The sequence below is a fragment of the Cryptomeria japonica genome, chromosome 2 (genome assembly GCF_030272615.1).
Source record: "Cryptomeria japonica chromosome 2, Sugi_1.0, whole genome shotgun sequence".
NCBI lineage: Eukaryota > Viridiplantae > Streptophyta > Pinopsida > Cupressales > Cupressaceae > Cryptomeria > Cryptomeria japonica.
In genome coordinates this window covers 584,050,991-584,072,827 of record NC_081406.1, presented here as the reverse complement: position 1 = coordinate 584,072,827, position 21,837 = coordinate 584,050,991, and the positions used below count along the sequence as shown (strand labels likewise).

General features: G+C 37.2%; 1 protein-coding gene across 1 annotated transcript in view; it reads right to left on the bottom strand.

The window, feature by feature from the left end:
- LOC131051364 (protein CutA 1, chloroplastic) overlaps positions 1 to 21,837 on the bottom strand; it is a 149,144-nt gene that overhangs the window by 30,442 nt on the left and 96,865 nt on the right. Inside the window, exons 3-4 of the mRNA XM_057985854.2 lie at positions 17,923 to 17,985; positions 17,018 to 17,049 (exon numbers count right to left, since the gene is read on the bottom strand). Of these exons, the coding sequence (XP_057841837.2) occupies positions 17,018 to 17,049; positions 17,923 to 17,985 (95 nt within the window). The remainder of the gene's footprint in view (positions 1 to 17,017; positions 17,050 to 17,922; positions 17,986 to 21,837) is intronic.

Sequence of the window (21,837 nt, the reverse complement as noted above, 5' to 3'; positions counted from 1 at the left end):
CATCATTCTTTTCTTCATGTTGCTCATTAGCACCAACTTGGGGAGATTGACTTGATGAATGCTGAGGTGTCTGTCCTTTCTCCTGTTTATCATTCTATACCATGGATTCCATAGACTCATCAATTTCATATACTATCTGCCTCTGATCTTCCCCTTGACTTGCTTCCTTTTCATGCCTAGAAGATGTGCTTGGTGGGCAATCAGGATTCGCTTTCTGCTTCTTCTTGGAAGGTTCTCTCTTCTCAGGTCCTTCTTTCCTCTTTGAGCCTTTGGAATGAGAAGTATTCTCACTCACACTTGCTTCTCCTTCTTTTAGTCTCGCTTCTAAGGTGAATGTCATAGATACATTCTGCTCCTTTAACTTTTGATGTTGTACATCCACCCATCTGCGAGTGTAGGATAAAACGGGAGCCATCAAAGCTCTCAAGTCTAAAACCTCGAGCTCATTCCAATCTATCTTCACTTCTTTGTATTCTTTCTCATAGGATGACTGGAGGTATCTACCATTATCCTAGGCTTGATCGGCTACTCTATAGATTTTGCATTTCCTGATGAGATCCAAAGGCAACCTCGAATGCATCTTTCTTTTGACCTCGACATCATCTTGGACGTTCATCCAAAAGTCTTCCACCTGAGATTCATGCCTGTACTTCTTCCCAACTGTTTCTTCTATATGACCCATGAGGGTCAAAATTCTCTCTCGAGGCAAAAGATGTGAATGAGTATAGAGACAATTCCTTCTCTGCATCTTCCGCGGCTTGAGTATTAGGACATACTTCAACTGAGTTCCCTAGTATGATGTGCACGGGAATTCCATTTCCATGCTTATGTCTGGATGCCTTCGCATAAGCTGCCAACTGTCTAGTCACCTCAAGTAGTACTATCCTGTCTGTTGGATATCTTGGCAGCATGTAGGGAGGTGAAGGACACCCATGAACTCTGATGTATGTGAATTTTTGAAACTGAATGAACCATGCACCATGCTTCTTCACAAGCTCTTGTGCGTCCAGAGACAGTCGATTGTGAATCCCTCCTTGCAATATCCTGGTAATATTCATCGTGAAGGTATCATTGACTAACTTGTAGTCACTTCTAGGCGGATGATGCAGTTGAACATAAGAATCACAAACTCTTATTTCTCCGGGTCCTCTTCCAACAACTCCTCTGTGAGGTAGTCCTGCATACTCAAAACCTCTAATCAAGGCATATACAACATATGAACTCATGTGGAATGATTTGGTAGGCCTTAGTCTTCTCAACTACACATCCAGACTGTTGCTAATGATTCTAGCCCAATTGAGCATTCCCTTTCCTTGGACAATCAGTTGTATGAAGAAGAACATCCATTTATCAAAGAAGAAAGCTTGAGAAGCACCTGTGACCCGATTAAGCAAGGTTATCAAATCCTTGAACTCTTCTTGGAAGTCGATTATGTGCGGTGTATTTGGAATCTTGTTCAGGCGAGGTCTACTCTTGAGTAGCCAATTCTTGTTGATGAAGTTCAAGCAGGAATCAAGATCATCCTCATAGATCGACCGAGCTCCTTCTAGACTTTTGTAGACCATGTCTTTATGTTCCGAGAGATGAAAAATCTCACTTATAGCTTCCTCCGAAAGATAGGCCAAGATAGTTCCATCATCGGCCACGATCGTTCTTGAGTGTGAATCATAGTGTCGGGCGCACTCAATCATCAACTCATGACACTTGACTGCGGGAGAGAAACCTGCAGCTTTGATAATGCCACTCTCAATTATCTTCTTTGCAACAAGTGATGGCTTTCCGATGTAAGGGGCCTCTCGAAATTTCCTCACATTGAAGTTTCCTAGGTTGGTGTCTCCGACATTACTCCACTTGGACACGATCCTAGTCTCCAATTCGTCATTCCTCTAATCTTCCTTGATGAGAGCTTGGCGAGTAGTAGATCCTCCGGCTTTGGGGGTCGTCATTTGATGCCTACACAAAAACTTAAAATTAGTCCTTGAGCATAATATCTTAGAGCATAGGATCTAAGACCTTTCAAGGGGATAATTTGGACATTACTTTGAAAGTGACATGATAAATCCAAGAATTATAAACTTTTCAAATTAATTATGAATGAAAATTAGATTTTTCAAGACTTAGACTTTAAAAGATTGCTATGAAATCAAAATAAGTCTTGAATAAGAACTTCAAACAATTTGATTCTTCATACATCTTCTTGAATGCTTAACTATCAACCTTGGAAAATGGAAGGAAGAAGATCAAAATTCGCTGGATAAAGATTGAATTGTGGTCTTCCTTTGGATGAATTACGCCTCAATTAGCCTTCAAAAGAACTTCGCCTTCCACTAGCCTCCAAAGACTTAGCAAATTCTGGAATTTAGCCTTCAACTTAGTAAGAAATTCGCCTCCAATCTGCTAGATTTCGCTCCTCCAATCTGCTCCTCAAAATTGCATTTAGAACAATGAATGAATGATTTGCATTTTGAAACAATACTCCTCTCTTATATAGGGCGCTCACCCTAATTAACCATGAGGCCGACCTAGGTTTTTAGCAATAAAACAAATAAAATTCCTTTTAGAAAGAGGCCGACTTGCTTGTAAAAGCAAATAAATATGTTTTGAGCGCTCACTTTTTTTTTTTTAATTTTAAAATTAATTTTAAGGCTTGAAAGGTGTTCTTTCTCATTTGTTTTAAGGCTTAAAATTAATTGATCCAATTGCAAATGCCTTAATTCATGCGAATTTCATTTAACTTCTTGAATTTGGCAAATTTAGAGAAAATTTGTGAATATTAAGTTTTGATTGAGGCTTAATGAAGTTTCCTTTCTCCCTTAGGCATTGAAATGTCCAAAGTGATGAAGGTCTAGATTATTTCAAGACTTGTTTGAACCTCTCATCTAGACTTACTCACTTCATAAGTTAAAAACTTCACAACTTATTTTTGCAACTTTCCATGACTCTGTCTTCACAATCTTGCAATTTGCCTTAGACTTAATCAAACGAGGTTGAATGATAGGTTTTTTGATGATTTCGCCCTGGACCCTTTGGAAGGGTCAGGAGCGATTTTTCCAATTAGGTCTTGAATACCTCATTCCCTTCACTCCAAAATCTCCCGAAAGGCGAGTTCATGTTTGTTTTGACCTAATCAAAGTCTTGCATTTCAATTTTTAGTATTTCACATGAGGAAATTAGGTGAAAATGTGAATTTCGCCCTGGACCCTCTGGAAGGGTCAGGAGCGATTTTTACATTTTAGGCCAAAATTCACATTAGTTTGATCATTAAACTCCTCCAAGGCAATCTCCAGGGTTCATTTATCTCCATCACTGGGTTTGTTCTTGCAAGGCAAAATAGGGGATTTTGAGATTTTCACCCTGGACCGTTTGGAAGGGTCAGGAGTGATTTTTAGGTTTTAGGGCAATTCCTTCATCCTTTCAACTTCAAATCATTTCCAAGGCATAGAACATCATGCCTTACTCCTCTTTGAGTCCTGAAAACCAAAATCTTATCTTGAACTGCAAGGAAAATAGGAGGATTTGGAAATTTCACCCTGGACCCTTTGGAAGGGTCAGGAGCGAATTTCCCTCTTGGCATCAAAACTTGCATTTCTTGGCAATCCAATTCAACTCTAAGGCATTTTAAAATTCCTCTCACACCCTTGTCTAAGTTTAGTTTTGCCCAAAATTTGGAAGAAAGGATAATTTTGAGGTTTTTCGCTCTGGACCCTTTGGAGGGGTCAGGAGCGAAAATCATGTTCTAGGCTTAATTGCTTCCTCTTGACCATCTCAATCATCTTCAAAAGGCAAAACACACTTCCTCGCACCCATTCAAGCCATAAAAACGAAGGGTCCAGAGCGAAAATCATGTTCTAGGCTTAATTGCTTCCTCTTGACCATCTCAATCATCTTCAAAAGGCAAAACACACTTCCTTGCACCCATTCAAGCCATAAAAACCAAAAAGTTGTTTTGACCTTGCAAAGAAAATAGGTGTTTTTAGGAATTTCGCTCTGGACCCTTTGTAAGGGTCAGGAGCGAAATTCACCATTTGGCTCAATTCCTTCACTTTTTAATGATTTCTTGCAACCTCAAGTCACTCCCAGGGGCAATTCCTTCTATGTCTCACCTTATCCCATACTTAACTTAGCAAAATTTGATAGCAAAAAGTGATTTTGAGAAAATTCGCTCTGGACCCTTTGGAAGGGTTAGGAGCGAAATTCTCAATCTTGACCAAAAATCTTCATTTTTTACCTTGAAACTCCTTTGCTAGGTGGGATTTCATCTTTTATTGTACTAGGAATAGGATTTCATGTCCAAGAAAGGCTAAAAAATAGGTTTATAAGGAATTTCGCTCTGGACCCTTTGGAAGGGTTAGGAGCGAAATTGCCTTTCCAGGCCAGAATCCTTCATTTTCATCACTTCTAAACATGCCCAAGGGTTTCAACATGCTCATTCTTCCTTTCATCATGCCTTTGACATTTCAATTCGACCAAACCAAGCAAGAAATGTCTCCTATAGAGATTTTCGCTCTGGACCCTTTGGAAGGGTCAGGAGCGAATTTCTTAATTCAGGCTCAATTCATCATCATTTCAAGTTGATTTCACCTCTCAAGGAAAAAGACACTACTCTTCTCTCATCCAAGCCATAAAAACCAAAACTTGACTTGATTTTGCAAGAAAAATAGGTGGTTAGAGAAATTTTCACCCTGGACGCTTTGGAAGGGTCAGGAGCGAAAATTAGTTTTTAGGCAAAATCCTTCATTTTTCCAAGTCAAAACAACCTCAATAGGTAAAAGCAAGTTATTCTCATTTCATTCATGCCAAAATCTTGACCTTTTTATATTGCAAAATAAGAGCATTTGGGAATTTCGCTCTGGACCCTTTGGAACGGTCAGGAGCGAAATTCTCCTTTCTGTCCAAAATTCTTCATTTACTCATGCTTTCCAAATCTTCAAATGTGACAGGAACGTTCAATCCTCCCTCCAAGATACCCTGCACATCAAAACTTAGCCAAAGTTAGTGAAAAATAAGCTCTAATAAGATTTTCGCTCTGGACCCTCTGGAAGGGTCAGGAGTGAAATCTCCATTCTAGGCCAAATTGCTCAATCTTCAAGTTTCAAACCACCTCATAAGGCAAAGTTAGGTCATTTTCTAAGCTAGGAATAAGATTGCAAGTCTATCCAAGGCAAGAAATAGTGTTTAGGATGAAATTCGCTCTGGACCCTTTGGAAGGGTCAGGAGCGAAAATCCTCTTTCAGGCATCATCTTGCTCTTCAAAAATCAATCAAATCCCTCTCCAGGCAAGAACATATCAATTCACCTCCAAACATGCCCTAGAAAGTATCACTTAGTCAAAAATGGGGAGAAAAAGAGGTTTACAATGATTTTCGCCCTGGACCCTCTGGAAGGGTCAGGGGCGAAATTTCCCTTTCAGCTTGATTCCGGGCGTTTTGAACTCCAAATCTCCTTGAGAAGTAAACAAAGACCTTCCTTCACGCATCCCCATCACAATCCTGTTTTTCACTAGGCAAAAATGAGAGCTTTTCAAAATTTCGCTCTGGACTCTTTGGGAGGGTCAGGAGTGAAATTGACATCTCAGGCCAGGTCTTACCTTGGTTCACTTCATTTTACATCAAACTTGATCAAACTAACTCCCTTGCTTCACAATCAGGACAAATCTATCACTCAACTGGGTCCAGGCATGGTTTTACTAGGTTTTCAAGGCCAAGAGAAGGCAAGAAGGAGAGATTTCGCTCTGGACCCTTTGGAAGGGTCAGGAGCGAAAATCTTGTCCTTGACTGGCTTTCATTACATCAAAGCTTAAAACTCTCATTTAATGCAAAAGATGACAACTTTCTCCATCATGCCTCAAAAGTCAACAATTTTGGTCATACCAATGTTACCCCGAGTTTCCGGGACGGGGATGGCAGGGGACGGCGGGACGCGTTTCCGGGACGGCAAATTTTTTTGCCAAATTTGGGAACGGCGGGGAACGGCAAAGGGGACGACTATATAAAATATAGGAAAAATTTAAAATATATAGGAAAATTTCAAAATTCTAAATGTTCATATGAAAACATGGATAAAGCATGCATACATACATTATATTCATATGAAAACAATAAAACATGGATATAGCATGTGTGTGATACTATGAAAAGTTGAAAACATTTTAGAATGTAAATTCTGAACATACAACATTGTTAATACTTAATAGACAATATGCAATTATGCATTCATAAATCAGAATTTCAATTCATTCACATTGTCAATATGCATATCATAATAGATATTAAAGAAATAACATACAAAATGTCAAAACAAAGAGGTTAAATTTTCCCTACTTCTATCGATGCAGTTTCCCCCCATATTTTTCAACGGGGGTTTGGGGGCAGCGCCCCCAAGGTGGGGTCAAGGGGCATCGCCCCTTGCGGGTTCAAGGGGCAGCTCGCGATACAGGGCGGGGTCGAGGGGCAACGCCCCGCAAGGCCAAAAAAACTTATTCTTTAATAAAGGCGTTAGGTGTTATTTTTCTATTGACTCGCCGAGTTTGGCGATTTTTGGGCGATTTTCTAATCTCTGTGTCAAAATGTCCAAAGGCTACACTGCTGCCATATAGTTTCATTGTCAAAATTATGAATTAAATTAATAAATTTAAAATTTAATTAATGTTATCTTTTAATTTTTTTATTTTTAATAACAATTTGAATTAATAAGGGACCTATATTAGAAAAAAAAATTTAAAAATTGAAAAGACAACTTTTTTTATTTTTTTAATATTTTTTAATGGCCTTAGATGTGGGGGACGTCTAGCCGTCCTCGGGACAGATTGGGGACGTCCCAGTCGTCCCCAGTCGTCCCCAAGACGTACGTACGTCCCCCAAAGCTAGGGCAGGCGTCCCCCCGTTTCGGGGACGTCCCCTCAAAATACAAGGCAATTTGGGGACAGGGGGAAACGTCCCCTGGCCGTCCCCAAGTCCCCGAAACGTCCCCGAGACGGGGACGGGGGTTTTCAAGTCGGGGACGCGTCCCCAGGTAACTCTGGGTCATACCTCTCTAAAATGCCTCCAGTCATCATCAGGTGCATTCGTTTATCATTCACCATTTCGACCTTCCTTTGATTACTGACTCTGCTCAACTGACTCAGACCGGGAAACAAACATGACTCCGACAAGAAAACCTTTAAACTAGACCTAACCTGACATGAGGCCAATTCACCCTGTCCCCTGATCTAACCAACTTGACTCTCCTGAAAGGCATGCTTCATTTTGGTAAACTTGAGGTTTCAGGCAGACGACTAACAACTCCCCAAAACAAGACTACACAGCTTGAAAGAAACCCTAAAACGAGCTTCCAAGATTAGCCCTAATCTAGCCAGCCCAGGCAAACCACTCACTCACTCAAAACCCTAAAAAGCAAAGAGAAAAACAAGCAAAGAGAAAGCAAAACCTAAAGCAAAAAGAGGGGGTCCCCATTCTAATGGGGCGATGTGTGAAATGGTCACAACAATTCTTCATTGCTAATTGATTTTTAGTTCTTTTTAATATGCTTTTAATTATAGATTTTAAGAAGTAATTGATCATATAGTGCATTGAATTAGTATGTTTGACTTACAATCAAAAGGTTGTGGATTCAACTCCGACTATTGTTGGAAAAATTAATGTCTTTTCTAATCTATTTCTTTGTTGCTAATTTATTTTATTTCTTTCTAATATGTTTTTAATTAGGAACTTTATCTTTATGGACTTTTTGTTAGTACTATTCATATTAATTTTATTAGTAAGAACAAATTTAATAGTAAGTGATTTGTAATCATAAATGATTTGTTTTAGTATTTATTTTTTAGTATCTTTATCATCTTTGTACTGATTTATAATATGATCTATAATATACCTAGCAAGAATGCCTTGCCAAAGGATACATTTAATTTGAATTATTTATACTAATATCTTTATCATATTAGTATTTATTTTTTAGTATCTTTATCATATTTTTTAGTATCTTTATCATATTTGTACTGATTTATAATATGATCTAAAATATACCTAGCAAGAATGCCTTGCCAAAGGATACATTTAATTTGAATTATTTGTAGATTTATTTTGTAGGATGTCTTGCCAAAGCATAAATTTTGAAAATGAAGAGCAATGAAAACAACATCGAAGAGAAAATGCTTGAAATTATATGAGACAACGAAATGAACAAATGGATAATGCACAAAGAGAGGAAGTGACAAGTCTTGAAAATGAAGAGCAATAAAGAGAACAACAAAGAGAATATGCTCAAAATAATATGAGACAACGATGTGAAAATGACCGATACACAGACAGGAAGAAAGATATTGTCGAAACCAAAATAATAGAGAAAGATGTGTTAAACATAGGGCAGATACGACAGTGGAAGAGATTGAAGCAGAAATGAGACAACATGTGGATGAGATGATAAAACATTGTACACGAACATCTCAAGATGAGCAAAAAATGAAAAAAAAATAAAGAAAATGATGATGAAGGTCACTTAAAACATTTCATTGAAGGTTACATGGATAGATCATATGCAATGGAAAGTGGCACACTTAAAGACGTAGCTAGATCTTGGACTTACAGTTCCAAGCGAAAAAGAGATAACAAATGGGAAGCAAGGACTATGGCAGCTATTGTGACAGTGTTTCCAAGATTTACCACCATACATACACGTCAATCAGAAAAATGGGTTGATTTTTGTTGGTCAAAGTTATTGTTTGTACAAGCCATTTCGTAATATACAAAGAGGTATTGGACTTGACGAAAATACAGTTATATCTAATTGGAAGTCACTCAATTATAATCCATGGCATTTGGAACAGAGTATTATTTCAAATGAAACTGAAAATCATAATGATTCTGATTATGAGGATGATACCAAATAATCAGAATACAATCGAATATGAGTAGGAGATCATATCAAGATTACATCATGGACAGATTATGGATGTAACAAAAATAGATATGTTGGAAAGAAGAGATATTGATAAACAAACTCCATGGAGTGCAAAATGTTGGATTTTATGATCAGACAGAGGAATATTATTTTTCTTAATTTCACAGTAGTTTATGCAGTTGAACTGAATTACAACTTCACTCTCCCACGCAAGAGACTAAACGGCAAGTAGTATGAATTCGATATGTTCAATTTTCTACAGAAGATAATAAACAATATTCAGTCTGTCACAAAAGTGAACCACAGATGATGGTTGATGTTTAATCTGCCACAGAAAAATTATCAGCAATGATAATACAGTTCAAACTGATAATAATGTTGCCTTGCTTAAGCTTTCTATTTGTCTTATAATGTTGCTGTATGTATACAATCTATGTCTTGCTGTAGAATCGATTTGTCTTCTAATGTTATTGCTGTCGATCTGATATTTTATCTGCAGTATCTATAATCACAACCTTATCGTATTCAACTGAGATTGTATCTCATAGATATATAATATCAAACGACTTCATAAGAAGTTGAAACTCTTATCCCAAGAGTCCGATGGTTTTGCAAACAAACCGATTCACTTATGATTGGTTATGTCTTAACTAAAAGCAAACAAATCATAATCGATTTGTTCTTGCACCGTTTAAACATAATTGTTTGGCAAATAACCCGATACAATAAGACAGTTTAATAATATAAATTTAATAAAGTAAATTCAATACGGGTTTAATGGATTAGTGGGGTTGATAGATATGATCAAATGTGCAAGGCCGATAGGCCACTAACACATTTGATCTGTAGAGTCGGTATCTAGAATTCCGACTGAAGCTACATAACACAAAGTATCAAGGAGATGATTACACAAATAAAGCAATAAATTTTATCAGCACTATGAAAGAAAATGGCTTATTAATACCTAATGATATGATGTCAAGTATATCATATGGAACCTTAGGTGCTAAGCAAAAAAAGCACTTGATATTATTATGTCACATTATAATCAAGATGACAATGCCATACCATTGTACATGATAATTCAAGGAATAGCTGGAACAGGTAAATCATATCTGATTCATGCAATTCATCAAGCTTTTTATGATACATCAGCACCACAACGTTCTCCCCTATTATTACTAGCACCAACTGGAGTTGCAGCTTTTAACATTGGTGCATCAACAATTCATTCAACTCTAAGAATACCTCTTGCAGATTTTGTTGAATTGGAAAGCACAAAGCTCACGAGTCTCCAAAATGAAATTCAACATATTAAATACATATTGATTGATGAAATGAGTTTTATTGGACAAAATTTGTTACAAAATATTAATTCAAGACTACGCCAAGTTTTTCCTGAAAAATCAAACATGAGTTTTGGTGAAAGATCAATCATTTTGGTAGGGGATTTCAGATAACTGCCTCGTGTTAGTGGCAAACCAACTTATTATGATAGTAATGTATGTGCAAGATTATTATGAGAAGAGCTTAAGATAGTTGTTACTTTGGATAAAGTGTTCAGACAGGAAGGTGAAAGTGAAGACCAACAAATGTTTCGCCAATTACTCACAAATATTAGAGATGCACATCCAACTATAGATGATTGGAAATTACTGATGACAAGAATGGATGTTTCATTACATCCAACAATTAAGGAGGAGTTGATAATAATATTCATCTATTTGCAACAAATGATAATGTACATAACCATAACAAAAAGAGGTTACATGCATTAAGAAGACCGATAGCTCGAAGCATTGCAAGCAAAGAAGGTAGTACTAATCTAGTAAGAGGTCAGTATGATGAATTGGATGTTGAATTATTAATTGCTAAGGATGCAAGGGTCATGGTAACATCTAATTTATGGATAGAAGCAAGACTTGTGAATGGAGCTTTAGGATACATCCGAAATATCATATACAAACCTATATGTGCCCCACCAGATACACCAGCATATGTTATGGTTGAATTTGATAATTACTATAGACTTCCTTTCAAAGATGCATCTCCAAATTTAATTCTTATTTCACCAATACAAAGGGGCCGCACACATCAATTGCCCCTACGATTGGCTTGGGCACTAACAATCCACAAATCACAAGGATTGACTCTTTCCAAGGCAACAATTGATATAGGACCAAGAGAAAAGGTAGGATTAACATTTGTTGCTATATCACGTGTTAAGGCCTTGGATGGAATTAGAATCTCACCACCATTTTCATATGATCATTGTGAAAAAATGAAGACAGGAAAGCAACTCGCCAAAAGGAAAGCAAAGGAAGAAAGACTCAAATCTTTGGAAACATAATATTTTTATGTAATGTATACATTGTTGAAGTGAACTCTTTATTAAAATTGAGATTAAAATTTTGGTTTAAAAGATGGAATGTCTCATTCATTATGAATTCCTATTCTACATTTGAATGAATATGATAGGCATCATGATTTGCAAAGTGTAATAATGATTTATTTAAATTAAAAAAGGTGATAAATTAATGATTCACATGTCGTGCTGCGGATGCTGCTAGCTTAGATATCTTAAATACATCTATCTAAGATATGCTGAGAGATATCAGTCTCGAGGTGCCTGTCTATTCTCGATAACAATTTAAATATAGGCACCTTGAGATTAATATCCCTCGGCATATTTTAGATAGATGTATTTAAGATATCTAAGGTAGTCTACATACGTTTTAAGGGTGTTTTATCATTTCAAGACCAAGTCGGCCCTTATGTTATGCAATTTACACACATTTTAGACATGTTTCACCTTGTTTTTGAGGTAAGTCGGCTTTTAATTGTATTTTGACCTGAATGACTATAAATATAGGATGAGCGCCTATGTTTCAACACAAAAACTCACCCTTCCAAGCAGAAATTCGACCCTATTCTGCACTGTAGGATGGAAATCAGACCTGCTAATGTAAATTAGGGCAGAAATTTTAGGTGGCCTTGCATTGCCAAGCAGGTTTAGAGCTCAGTCATGCATAGCCAGCCGGAGTTTTGAAGGATACATGTAATGCAGGGCAGAGTTTACACCTGGTAATGTAATGCGGGGTGTTTCAGGTGGGACATGTATTCAAGGGTGGACTTACATCCAATGCTTGCATTAGAGGTCGGACTCTTCACGCATTAATTTATTGTAAGGTGGAAATATCAATAGTGCATACATAAAATTGTCAATGCAAGCCAAGAATACATCTAGGGTATGCATTGCTAAGCGAAAATCAGACTTCTACATGAATTTTCAATCAGACTTTGTAGCTATTGTGACGTTTTTGCTGAATAAACCAAGTCTTTTGCAATTTGTGTCGTCTCTCGACCCTAAGGAATGAGTTGTAAGGTCTTGTCAGTTTGGATTTTGATCTTTGAAGGTGATGAAATGCCTAAGTATGGAATGAATTTTAAAGAATGTAGAGCCTTGACAGTTGTCGTCAAGTCAAGAATTAGGATTTTGATGTATTGAGAAATGCATTGTGCTTATTGCTTTATCCTTCGAACTTTGCATTTTGCTAACTACGAACCTGATTGATACTTGTACTTCACAACGTTTCCTTATCTTTTTCAGGTACATTGCAGGGAGCAAGACTTTGGATGCTGAGAAGGGGACATCATTGAGTGGATGATATCATCATCCAAGGAAGACATTGCAGTGATAGAACAAAAAGTGCACATGCAAAGGAATGGAATGATGGATATTTGACTGTGTCAGGATAATCCTAAGAATTGATATGAAGAAATGAAAGAGAAACAACCAAATTTTGGCTAAGTTTGCAAGTGTTTTGGAGAAATTTGGCTGTCTGGAAGCATGTATTGTCTATTTTAAGGTTTTTATCCTTCGGACTTAGAAATGGAGTCAGTAACTTAGGGTTTTGAGAAATCTAAACGAAGCAATGAAGTGAGAACACTTAAGGAAGCTACCAATGAAATTTGAGCAAATTCTAAGGACTTACTATTTTTAGTAAGTTTCACTGCGTCCCGGATTGGCATAATTTTGCGTTTAAACAAACTTACTATTTTTAGCAGTGTCTATTTTAGTGTCCCTGTGCCCCAGTTTGCCCTAATTTGATGTTTGGAAGAACTTACTATTTTTGGTAAGTCTATTTTTGGCAAGTCTATCTTTGGCAACTGGCAGGACACTAACAACAAAATATTCCTGAATATCCAAGTTCTAAATCTAGAAAAGTTGAAAAGCAGGTAGACGATCGAAATTTGGTTTAAGTCTAGAATTCTTTCCTGAAATGGCTAAGGCATGAAAGTCTATTCAGAGGCATGGAAGAATTCATCCTTCACCTAAAAAATCCTCCTCCATCAGCAAAATGCGCTCCAGAACAAGAGGAGGGTGCTAAAACCAAGTCAAGGAGGAATTTTCTTCTTCGAGGAAATTCCTCCATCACCCCAGAAATGCACCCAAGGAAGGTTGATGGGCGCCAAAGTCATGACGAGGAATTTTCCTCCTAGAGGAAATTCCTCCACTCCTGCTCAAATGCGCTCCAAGAAAGTAGGTTGGCACAAAACACATGCCAAGGAGGAAATTCCATTTCCAGGGAATTCCTCCACCTCACTCAAAATGTGCTCAAGAATAGTGCATGGGTGCCAAAATCTAGACATGGAGGAATTTTCCTCTTAGACGAAATTCCTTCCCTACATCAAATTTGCGCCCAAGGACAAGAGGAGGGTGCCAAAACAAGGTCAAGGAGGATTTGTCCCTCCCAACTCAAATTCCTCCTCTGCCAGTGAAATGCACCCAAGTGTGAAGAATTCTTGGAAACAATGAAAAATTGGCTAGCGTTGGAAATTCCTTCCTTCGGGACAGAATTCTTGGAAACAATGAAAAATTGGCTAAGTGTTGGAAATTCCTTCCTTTAGGAAAGATCTTGGAAACAATGAAAAATTGGCTAGTGTTAGAAATTCCTTCCTTCAGGACAGAATCCTTGGAAACAATGAAAAATTGGCTAAGTGTTGGAAATTCCTTCCTTCAAGAAAGAATTCTTGGAAACAAAGAAAAATTGGTTGTGTTGGAAATTTCTTCCTTCATGACAAAATTCTTGGAAAATGAAAAAATGGTTAAATATCAGAGAATTCCTCCTTCAAGTCCAAAATGCACTCAGACACTCTCATAGCATGGAAATGACAGAATTTCACCAAGTGAGGAAAATCCTTCAAGTCATCCAGAATGCGGCTTCTTCCACCAGAAAGAATTGGTGCCAAGCACTCAAAATTCCTCCTATACCTCAAGAATGCACCCACCTCCAGGAGGGGAAGAAATGATAAATTTTGCTAAGTGTTGACAAATCCTCCTCTAGGATTGATATGCACTGAAGGATTCCTCAAAAATGTGGAAATTCAAATTTTAGGTATGGAGAAGTTCCTTCTCCAAGCTCTAAATACACCCATCTGCAAAATGTCAGAAAATGATATAACTTCAAGAGCTCATCTATCCAATCCAAAGACAACATCAAGATGTCAAGAGGCACGGAGGTCCAAGATGAGCAGATCCAGTTTATGACATCCAAGTTCAAGAAGAAATCCAATCTCAGGAAGTTCATGGCGGAGGAATTACAAAACTAGAGAATGCTAGTTGAAAGACCTCAAGATTCAAGCAAGTACGGATGAGAAGAATTTACAACTATCTTGAATTTCCTCTCGATGTCCAAGATCCCAATCAAGAAAGAGCAAGAAGGAAGAATTCTAGTTTCAGAAGTTCAAGGAAGACATTCAATTACAGAGATCCAGATCAAGTATGAAAGACTTCAAGAATGACAAAATCGTCGACAAGGAAAGTTATTCCAAGAAGGTGAATTCCCAAGCAAGTACATGGAAGGAAGAAAATGATCAAGGAAAGATAATTTCAGAAAAGTTAATCAAAGTTAGAACCTTGATCACAAAATGATGCAAAATGGAATATTCCGTGTGATGAGTCACCAGGTCCACATGGCATCCAACATGCTAAGGTAGCACCTTCTCCAATCAATCAAATGTCTCCCAACTGTCATGACCAGATTCATTGCATTGGCCGCCAAGGAAGGGATAGTGGGCACCCTATTTTGGGCAATGAGCTATTAAATGCATAATGGAGTGGTGGGCTATTTAATGCATAGTGGGCGCCTCATTTGAAGTGACGGGCCATTAAATACATGATGGTCATGATGCCTTATTAATTGGTAGGCTCACTACTTGATGCCACAAAGGGTTCATTATGGTCAAAACCCTAATTAGGGCTTGCACGGTGTAATCTTGGCCCTTGATTTCAAATCAATTTTCGTCGTTCATTTGTGGGGGGGTCTCTATAAAAGGCCATGCCTTCTCATTTGTAATTCATTAGATAGATAGCTCATTAGTTCAAGTAAAGAGCTCGTGCTCCTTAGAATAGAAGTAGAGTAGGAGAAGGAGAAGACATTGTTATAAGACTTGGAGAAATAAAATTTGATTTCATTGAAGATATGGTGGATTCATGTTTATTTCAACTTGTTGCATGGCATTCTTCCAATTTCTCAATTGTTAGATAAAGTGCTTTGATTTCAATGGAGAATGTAATGGTGTTTGATGAATTTTCATGGCTCATACTTTTTTGCATCTTATTGATTATAAGTTGCAGTGTAAAGTTAGCCTGAGCCTTTTATATGGATGCTTAACTTCAATCATTGAATGTGTTCGTTATGATGATGTTCATTATGATATTAAAATTATTTGCATAACCCTTGGAAGATTGCACCAGTTCTTGTGGAGTTGTAGTTGATCTTGGCAAAGCAGAACTTGGTTTATTTGGAATTCGTCGATTAGAGCACTATCCATTGACATCATTGTCCTTAGGAATAGTTTTAGATCCTTCTAACCATTTCCCCTTTAATTTCAGTTCATTTCAATTGTGTTTGTTTGAAGAAGAAGCATCACGAGATTGCAATATCCAATGAAGAAGTTCCAGCCAGCATTGCAAAAGAAATGAAGAATGATTCAAATGTAAGTCCCCCTTGTATTACTAGCAAAACATCAAGCCAAATGAGCTCATATCCAACATAAAGTCACAACTGCACAGTAGTAACCTTGGAGTCGCCTCTATGATCTTCACAATCTTAGCATACGAGAGGTCTTTGCCCAAGAGAGGATAGAGTGACTGTTGGAAACTTTATTTTGTGTTGGAGTGGTCATAAAACACCCGTCAACAATACCTTGGTCATACATTTTCAAGCAAATTCCATCATTGCTCATACATTCTTGAGGAAAAATTGTGAGAAATAAACAATTTTAAAACAGAATTTCAACATTGCCTCACTCCCAAGATTGACAAGACCAAACCCTACTCACTCTAAGGCCGGATACTTTGAAAATGATTGCCAAGCTAAACTAAACAAAAGAAATACACTAAGCTACCAAACAAAAGAAAAACACTAAGCTACCAAACAAAAACAAGGGTTCCCATTTGCAATGGGGCGATGTGTGAAAACATCACAACACAATCCTATCTAGGTTTTACATTATCCATATAATGGCCTTATGCCTCAGTTACCATGTGCAATAAGAACCATGACAATAATAGAACACAAGCCATGAACAAAATTTACCAAAAATGTCCAATCAAAATGATCATAACATCATATATAGGATAACCCTTCATCCAACCAATTCTAGCTCTCATTTAATATATTATGTCAGTTTGAGCCAGTAAATCAAAGACAAGACAAGAGGGTTCAAAACTTCAAATTGTACAAATGAAAAGACCAAAGAGGGGCCTAATAAAGATAGGAGTAAGACATAATAAAGAAAATAAAATGGCATACACTATGGCTAATATAGACAACCAAGCAACCACATTAATGGAAAAATGGAGGGTACCTAACTTGGGGGGTTCCAAGTCATCCAAGGAGATAAAAAAGGTAGGGAATTGAACTTGTTAGCAATCTAGGATGGGAGAGGCAGTCTATTAAAAAAAAAATCATATTTTACATTTAGAAGTATCATATGACTATGGGCATAGGAATAAACTATCAAAAGGAAATCCCATTGCATTAACTCCCAATTCTTGTTGTGACATGTTGCTTAACAATGTTTGTCAATACTTGCATCAAATGTGCTCACGTACCTTATCTTGCCACCAGTAAGTTGACTCAATACCTGCACAGAAAGGAGATTCCTCTAAATACTATAGCTATAGATTATAATTCATTTGCATTGCTCACACAAAAACAGATATGCTGATGTGAATTCACAAGAAATTAAATATTTTGTGTTTATAGGTGCTTGCTGCAAGCAACATGGAAAAGTAGTCTTAATATGTCATATCCAACAATATCCACCAGCTGCTTTACAGATAGAAAAGGAAACAAATTAAAGGCAAACTAGTATTAATATCTGTGTCTACCAAACAAAATATGAGATGCCAGATGGTTTCCCAATCTAAAATTTATTCTGTTAAACCAGAAACAATAGAACACCCTTAAGATCCAACTTGAATTAAACTTACAATACGTGAACATTATATCAAAGACAGTTCTAAATTAGTCAAACTTGGTAGTGTAATCTTAATAGACAAATCTAAGATGATGTTTATGATATTCAATAGCATAAGACAAGCCAAGGATGCAACTCCTTCCACACATAGAAATTCCCTGATACTTTAGTAGATTCTCTTAATAGAATATAATGCAAGATGAATTTGAACTTTTGTCTCCTGTAATCATCACAAACATAGAAATTCCCTGATACTTTAGTAGATTCTCTTAATAGAATATAATGCAAGATGAATTTGAACTTTTGTCTCCTGTAATCATCCTGATGATGGATCATGGAGTGTGATCTGAATGTTGAATGCAAAGTTAAAAAAACTCTCTCACAGTCTAATCCAGAAACAGCACTGATCAAAAGTCAGAGAGTTTAGTAAGACTATATAAAAATAAAATGAGAAATTACAGCAAAGAAGCTGCTAACCAAAACCATAATACTCTTTTAATAACATATTTTTGTAAAAATAAGATTTGGTCTTTGTACCAGGCACTTGATTGACGCAACCAGCAAGCTTTGCCTCAATTATGCTTCGAGCCAGCTTCCTACCTGCATATATGCAAGCAAATACACTTCACACAGCTTGCTAGAATAATCATTGTACCTCTGAAATTGATTCTGCATAAAAACAACTTAGTGCATGAACAAACAAAGTGTCCCAGTTCTTTATAGTAGCTTGGATATTTCTGGAATCGGACAGAGCATCTTATATAAAGATAACAACTGCCCCACGTGCAAAGAATATTGACTGAGATCACAATCCCATCCTGAGATCCCTTCAATTCAAGAAGTGAAATGCAAATTTTGTCTCCAGCTGTGTATATCTAGCTTTTAATTTTTCAGCAACTGCAATGGTCTAGAAGTCAAACTAAAATACATTTTTTATTTGCTTAAATTGCAAGAAGGAAAAGAGTAAAGTCCAGTGTAACACGTGAATTCCACTAAAATGCATTCTGTGATAAATGCCGGTCCATTCATTCAAGGAATGCCCTTATAATTTAACAAGGTAAGAAGCACAGATGTGACACATGGTGACACATTAAAGGAAAACACCACCAGCTGTTACAAGAATCACAGGGAAAATAGCAGATGCCAGAATCAGCTGGGTAGAGAAGAAGAGATCACATGATTGTAAGGTGCATCATGTAATGGATACAATGTAGTTAGTGGGAATGATTTGTATAACTTTTCCAACAATCAAGAAAACAATCAGAAATTGCTATGTTGATGGTGCTGACCAGGTGCCATGTTGACAATAACTACCCGAGGTATAAAGATACTAATGGCAAGTTGGACCAAATTGAAGAGGCAGTCGCAATCATTAAAGTGCAAGTGAATGAGAACAATCTCTGATCCTGTGATACAGGGAAAAAAATGATGGAAGCAAATGCAAAATTTAATCAGGGTGATAGCAAACTCTCATTTAGCCAGAGTGGTAACAAGGGAAGTGTTGCAAATGCCCGTGCCAATCTAGACAACTAACATATTGCAAGTATTCCAGAATTTTTGTGAGGTACAGGGAATCATGCCCAGTCCCTTGAAATTTAATATAAGGGTGCCAAACACAAGGTGGATCTGGAAGCCTTTATGATCAAAGGTGATAAACCTACCATTCTGCATATGGGAAATACAGAGACAACATTAACAAATATGATGGTAGATGAAGGACCGAGCATGAATAAACTTCCAAACAAGCCCTCAGAACAATTGGGAAAGCCCACTCTGGTCACTAACAATTATGTTGCAAGAACATGATCAAGATTCAAATATGACATTGTACCTCTAGGTGCGTTAGCACCATAGAAGGTAATAGTTTTTACACCCAAGCAATTCTTATGAATTTATGAGCTCATAGCAATTCTTCTGTGTAGAATAGCATATGATGGCACGATTAGGCAATGTTGGTTAGGGGCTACCAAGGCTGATTACAATTGGAAGGAGAATTTCTTACCCTTTGACTGTAGAATCAAGAAGTTCATAACAGAATAAAAACTCAAAATCATTTATGAGGCAGCTCTTCATATCCTAATGTTGATGTTAGAGCGGCAGGAGTTCCCTCCTGAATGTTGCGTTGCCTCATTTTAAATAATAATATGATCATTTTTATTTATATTACTACTGCTGGTACTTGTAAACATCTTCAATTGGTTATCGCTGAGTTAACTTCAGATTTTCGACTAAGAAGAAATTGTTATTGATACACCTAACTAACGTATGGATTAAGTTTAGTATTTGGGGTTAATAACATTAGTAAGGAACTATCGCACCCTTTGCAAGTTGTGTAACCCAGATCAAGAGGCGTGTCTGTCCATCAGTATGAGACGGGTATAAGGACCCATTGTTACGTGGGAATTGGTTTGAAGAGTATGTTGAAAATTCGTGATGCGCGAGTAGAGGAATACGAAGATTGATAAAATATAAACAGTCATTCAAAGAAAAATGCAATAGGTGTTAAAACGTCAATGTGTATTGAATCAATCTTCATGTGGTACCCAGCATATACATTCGAGACTTCTGTGTGAAGAGTACCTGTTCAAAAACAGTTTATACTTCTGCTTACCTTCATTTCTGGTCTAAAATTTACACCTAATTTGGAGGGCCTATAATATTCGGGGAATCGATCAGCCACTAGACATATTGACTTGGAAGAATGCTCAGCAGATGAGATCAAATCAGACAGCAGGCTGCTATATTGGCAACTCAAAGATTATTAATTTATTAAATATTTTCAGCCTCCTGGCTTTGCTTTGAGATTCAAGATGATCAACAACAAGGACATCCAAGGAAAAACACTCAAAACAATAAGGATCCAGATGTCACTTCCACAAACATTTTTGCTTCAGATATTGATAATTCAGAAATGGCAAGCTTTGGAACAATGACTACTTTTTGTATTTCACCAAGTTTAAGTAAAGATATGGAATAGTCAATGACATACATGAACAAAAGTTTTTCAATCATGAGAAGATTATGTAAGGAGCATCAGACTCAAGCTAAAATGAATTTAAAAAAAAAACTCCACAGATGAATGTAGGGATGTCCAGGGCCCTGTTATGAAAACAACCGCCCTCAAAAAAATTTCAAGGATGAAGACCTGTTTGCATCAATGTACCTAAGGGCTGTTTGCACAAGATTTGTTCACAAAGAATCTCACTTATGTTATGAATGGAATTAATTAACAAAGGCATTGCAAGATGACTTGGCAATAAGCAGAAAAGGTAGTGTTGACGTGTTTTTTATGACTACGTCGAACACAAAATAAAGTTGTCAATGGTCACCTTACTCTCTCTTGATCAAAGTGCGATTGCATGCTAAGATTGCAGGAAGTTCAAACAATCGACTCCAAGGTTCCTTTATGCTACAGACGTGACTCAGTTGGCTGATGTGATTGCTGGTAATCCAAGGGGCCTTATGTTTGGATCATTCTTTCACTTCTTTGTTGTGGCTGGAACTCCATCATCGGATATGGCAATTTTGCGATGCTTCTGCTTCGTACAAATTAAAATGAACTGAAAATAAAGGGGAACGGGTTTAGAAGGATCTAAATCTACTCCTAAGGGCAGTGATATCAATGGATAGTGCTCCAGTGGACAAATTCCAAATAAACCAAGCTCTGCTTCGCCAAGTTTAACTACAACTTCGCAGAAACCGGTGCAATCTTCTAAGGATGTTGAAGGATTTTCAAATTGAGAAAGTGCATTTGAATACCCAAAACGGCGCAATCCAAACAACTATCCACAACCGAACTTAGCACAAATTTAGTGGCTTGGGCTAACTTTACACTGCAACTTACAATCAGCAAGATACAAAAAGTATGAACCATGGAAATTCATCGAACACCATTACATTTTCCATTGAAATCAAAGCACTTTACTACTTCTATTCTAAGTGAGAAAATAAAATTCTACTCTAAGTGAGGAAGGTGAAACCATGCAAGTTTTGAAAAAATAACTTAAGTGGACACCATCAGAGAACAATGTTTCATTGTTATTATCTCAAAAACTCATCGCAACAATTTCATACAAAAATCCCTCTTTTACATATGAGGGGGGTCACCCCTTTATATAGGCTTCAAGCCTTGGCTACATGCAAAACCCTAATTAGGGTTTTCCCCTAAAAGATTCCCCACACACAATGCAACAAGGTGGGAATCAGCAATGAATGACCCATCATGCCCATATACAATTAATTTTACGTGCCCAAAATGGCATCCATTATGCATTAAATGCACCACTTCTTTCAAATTTGCCCAATGTGTAATAAATGCTCCATCATCTCTTGAATACGATAGTTACATGCGAAAGATGCTCCACCACTGCATTAAGTACGACGGCTGCCATGCAATGACTTAGCCGCCATCATAGTCAATATTCCAGCAATGAATGCACCACTATGCCTTCA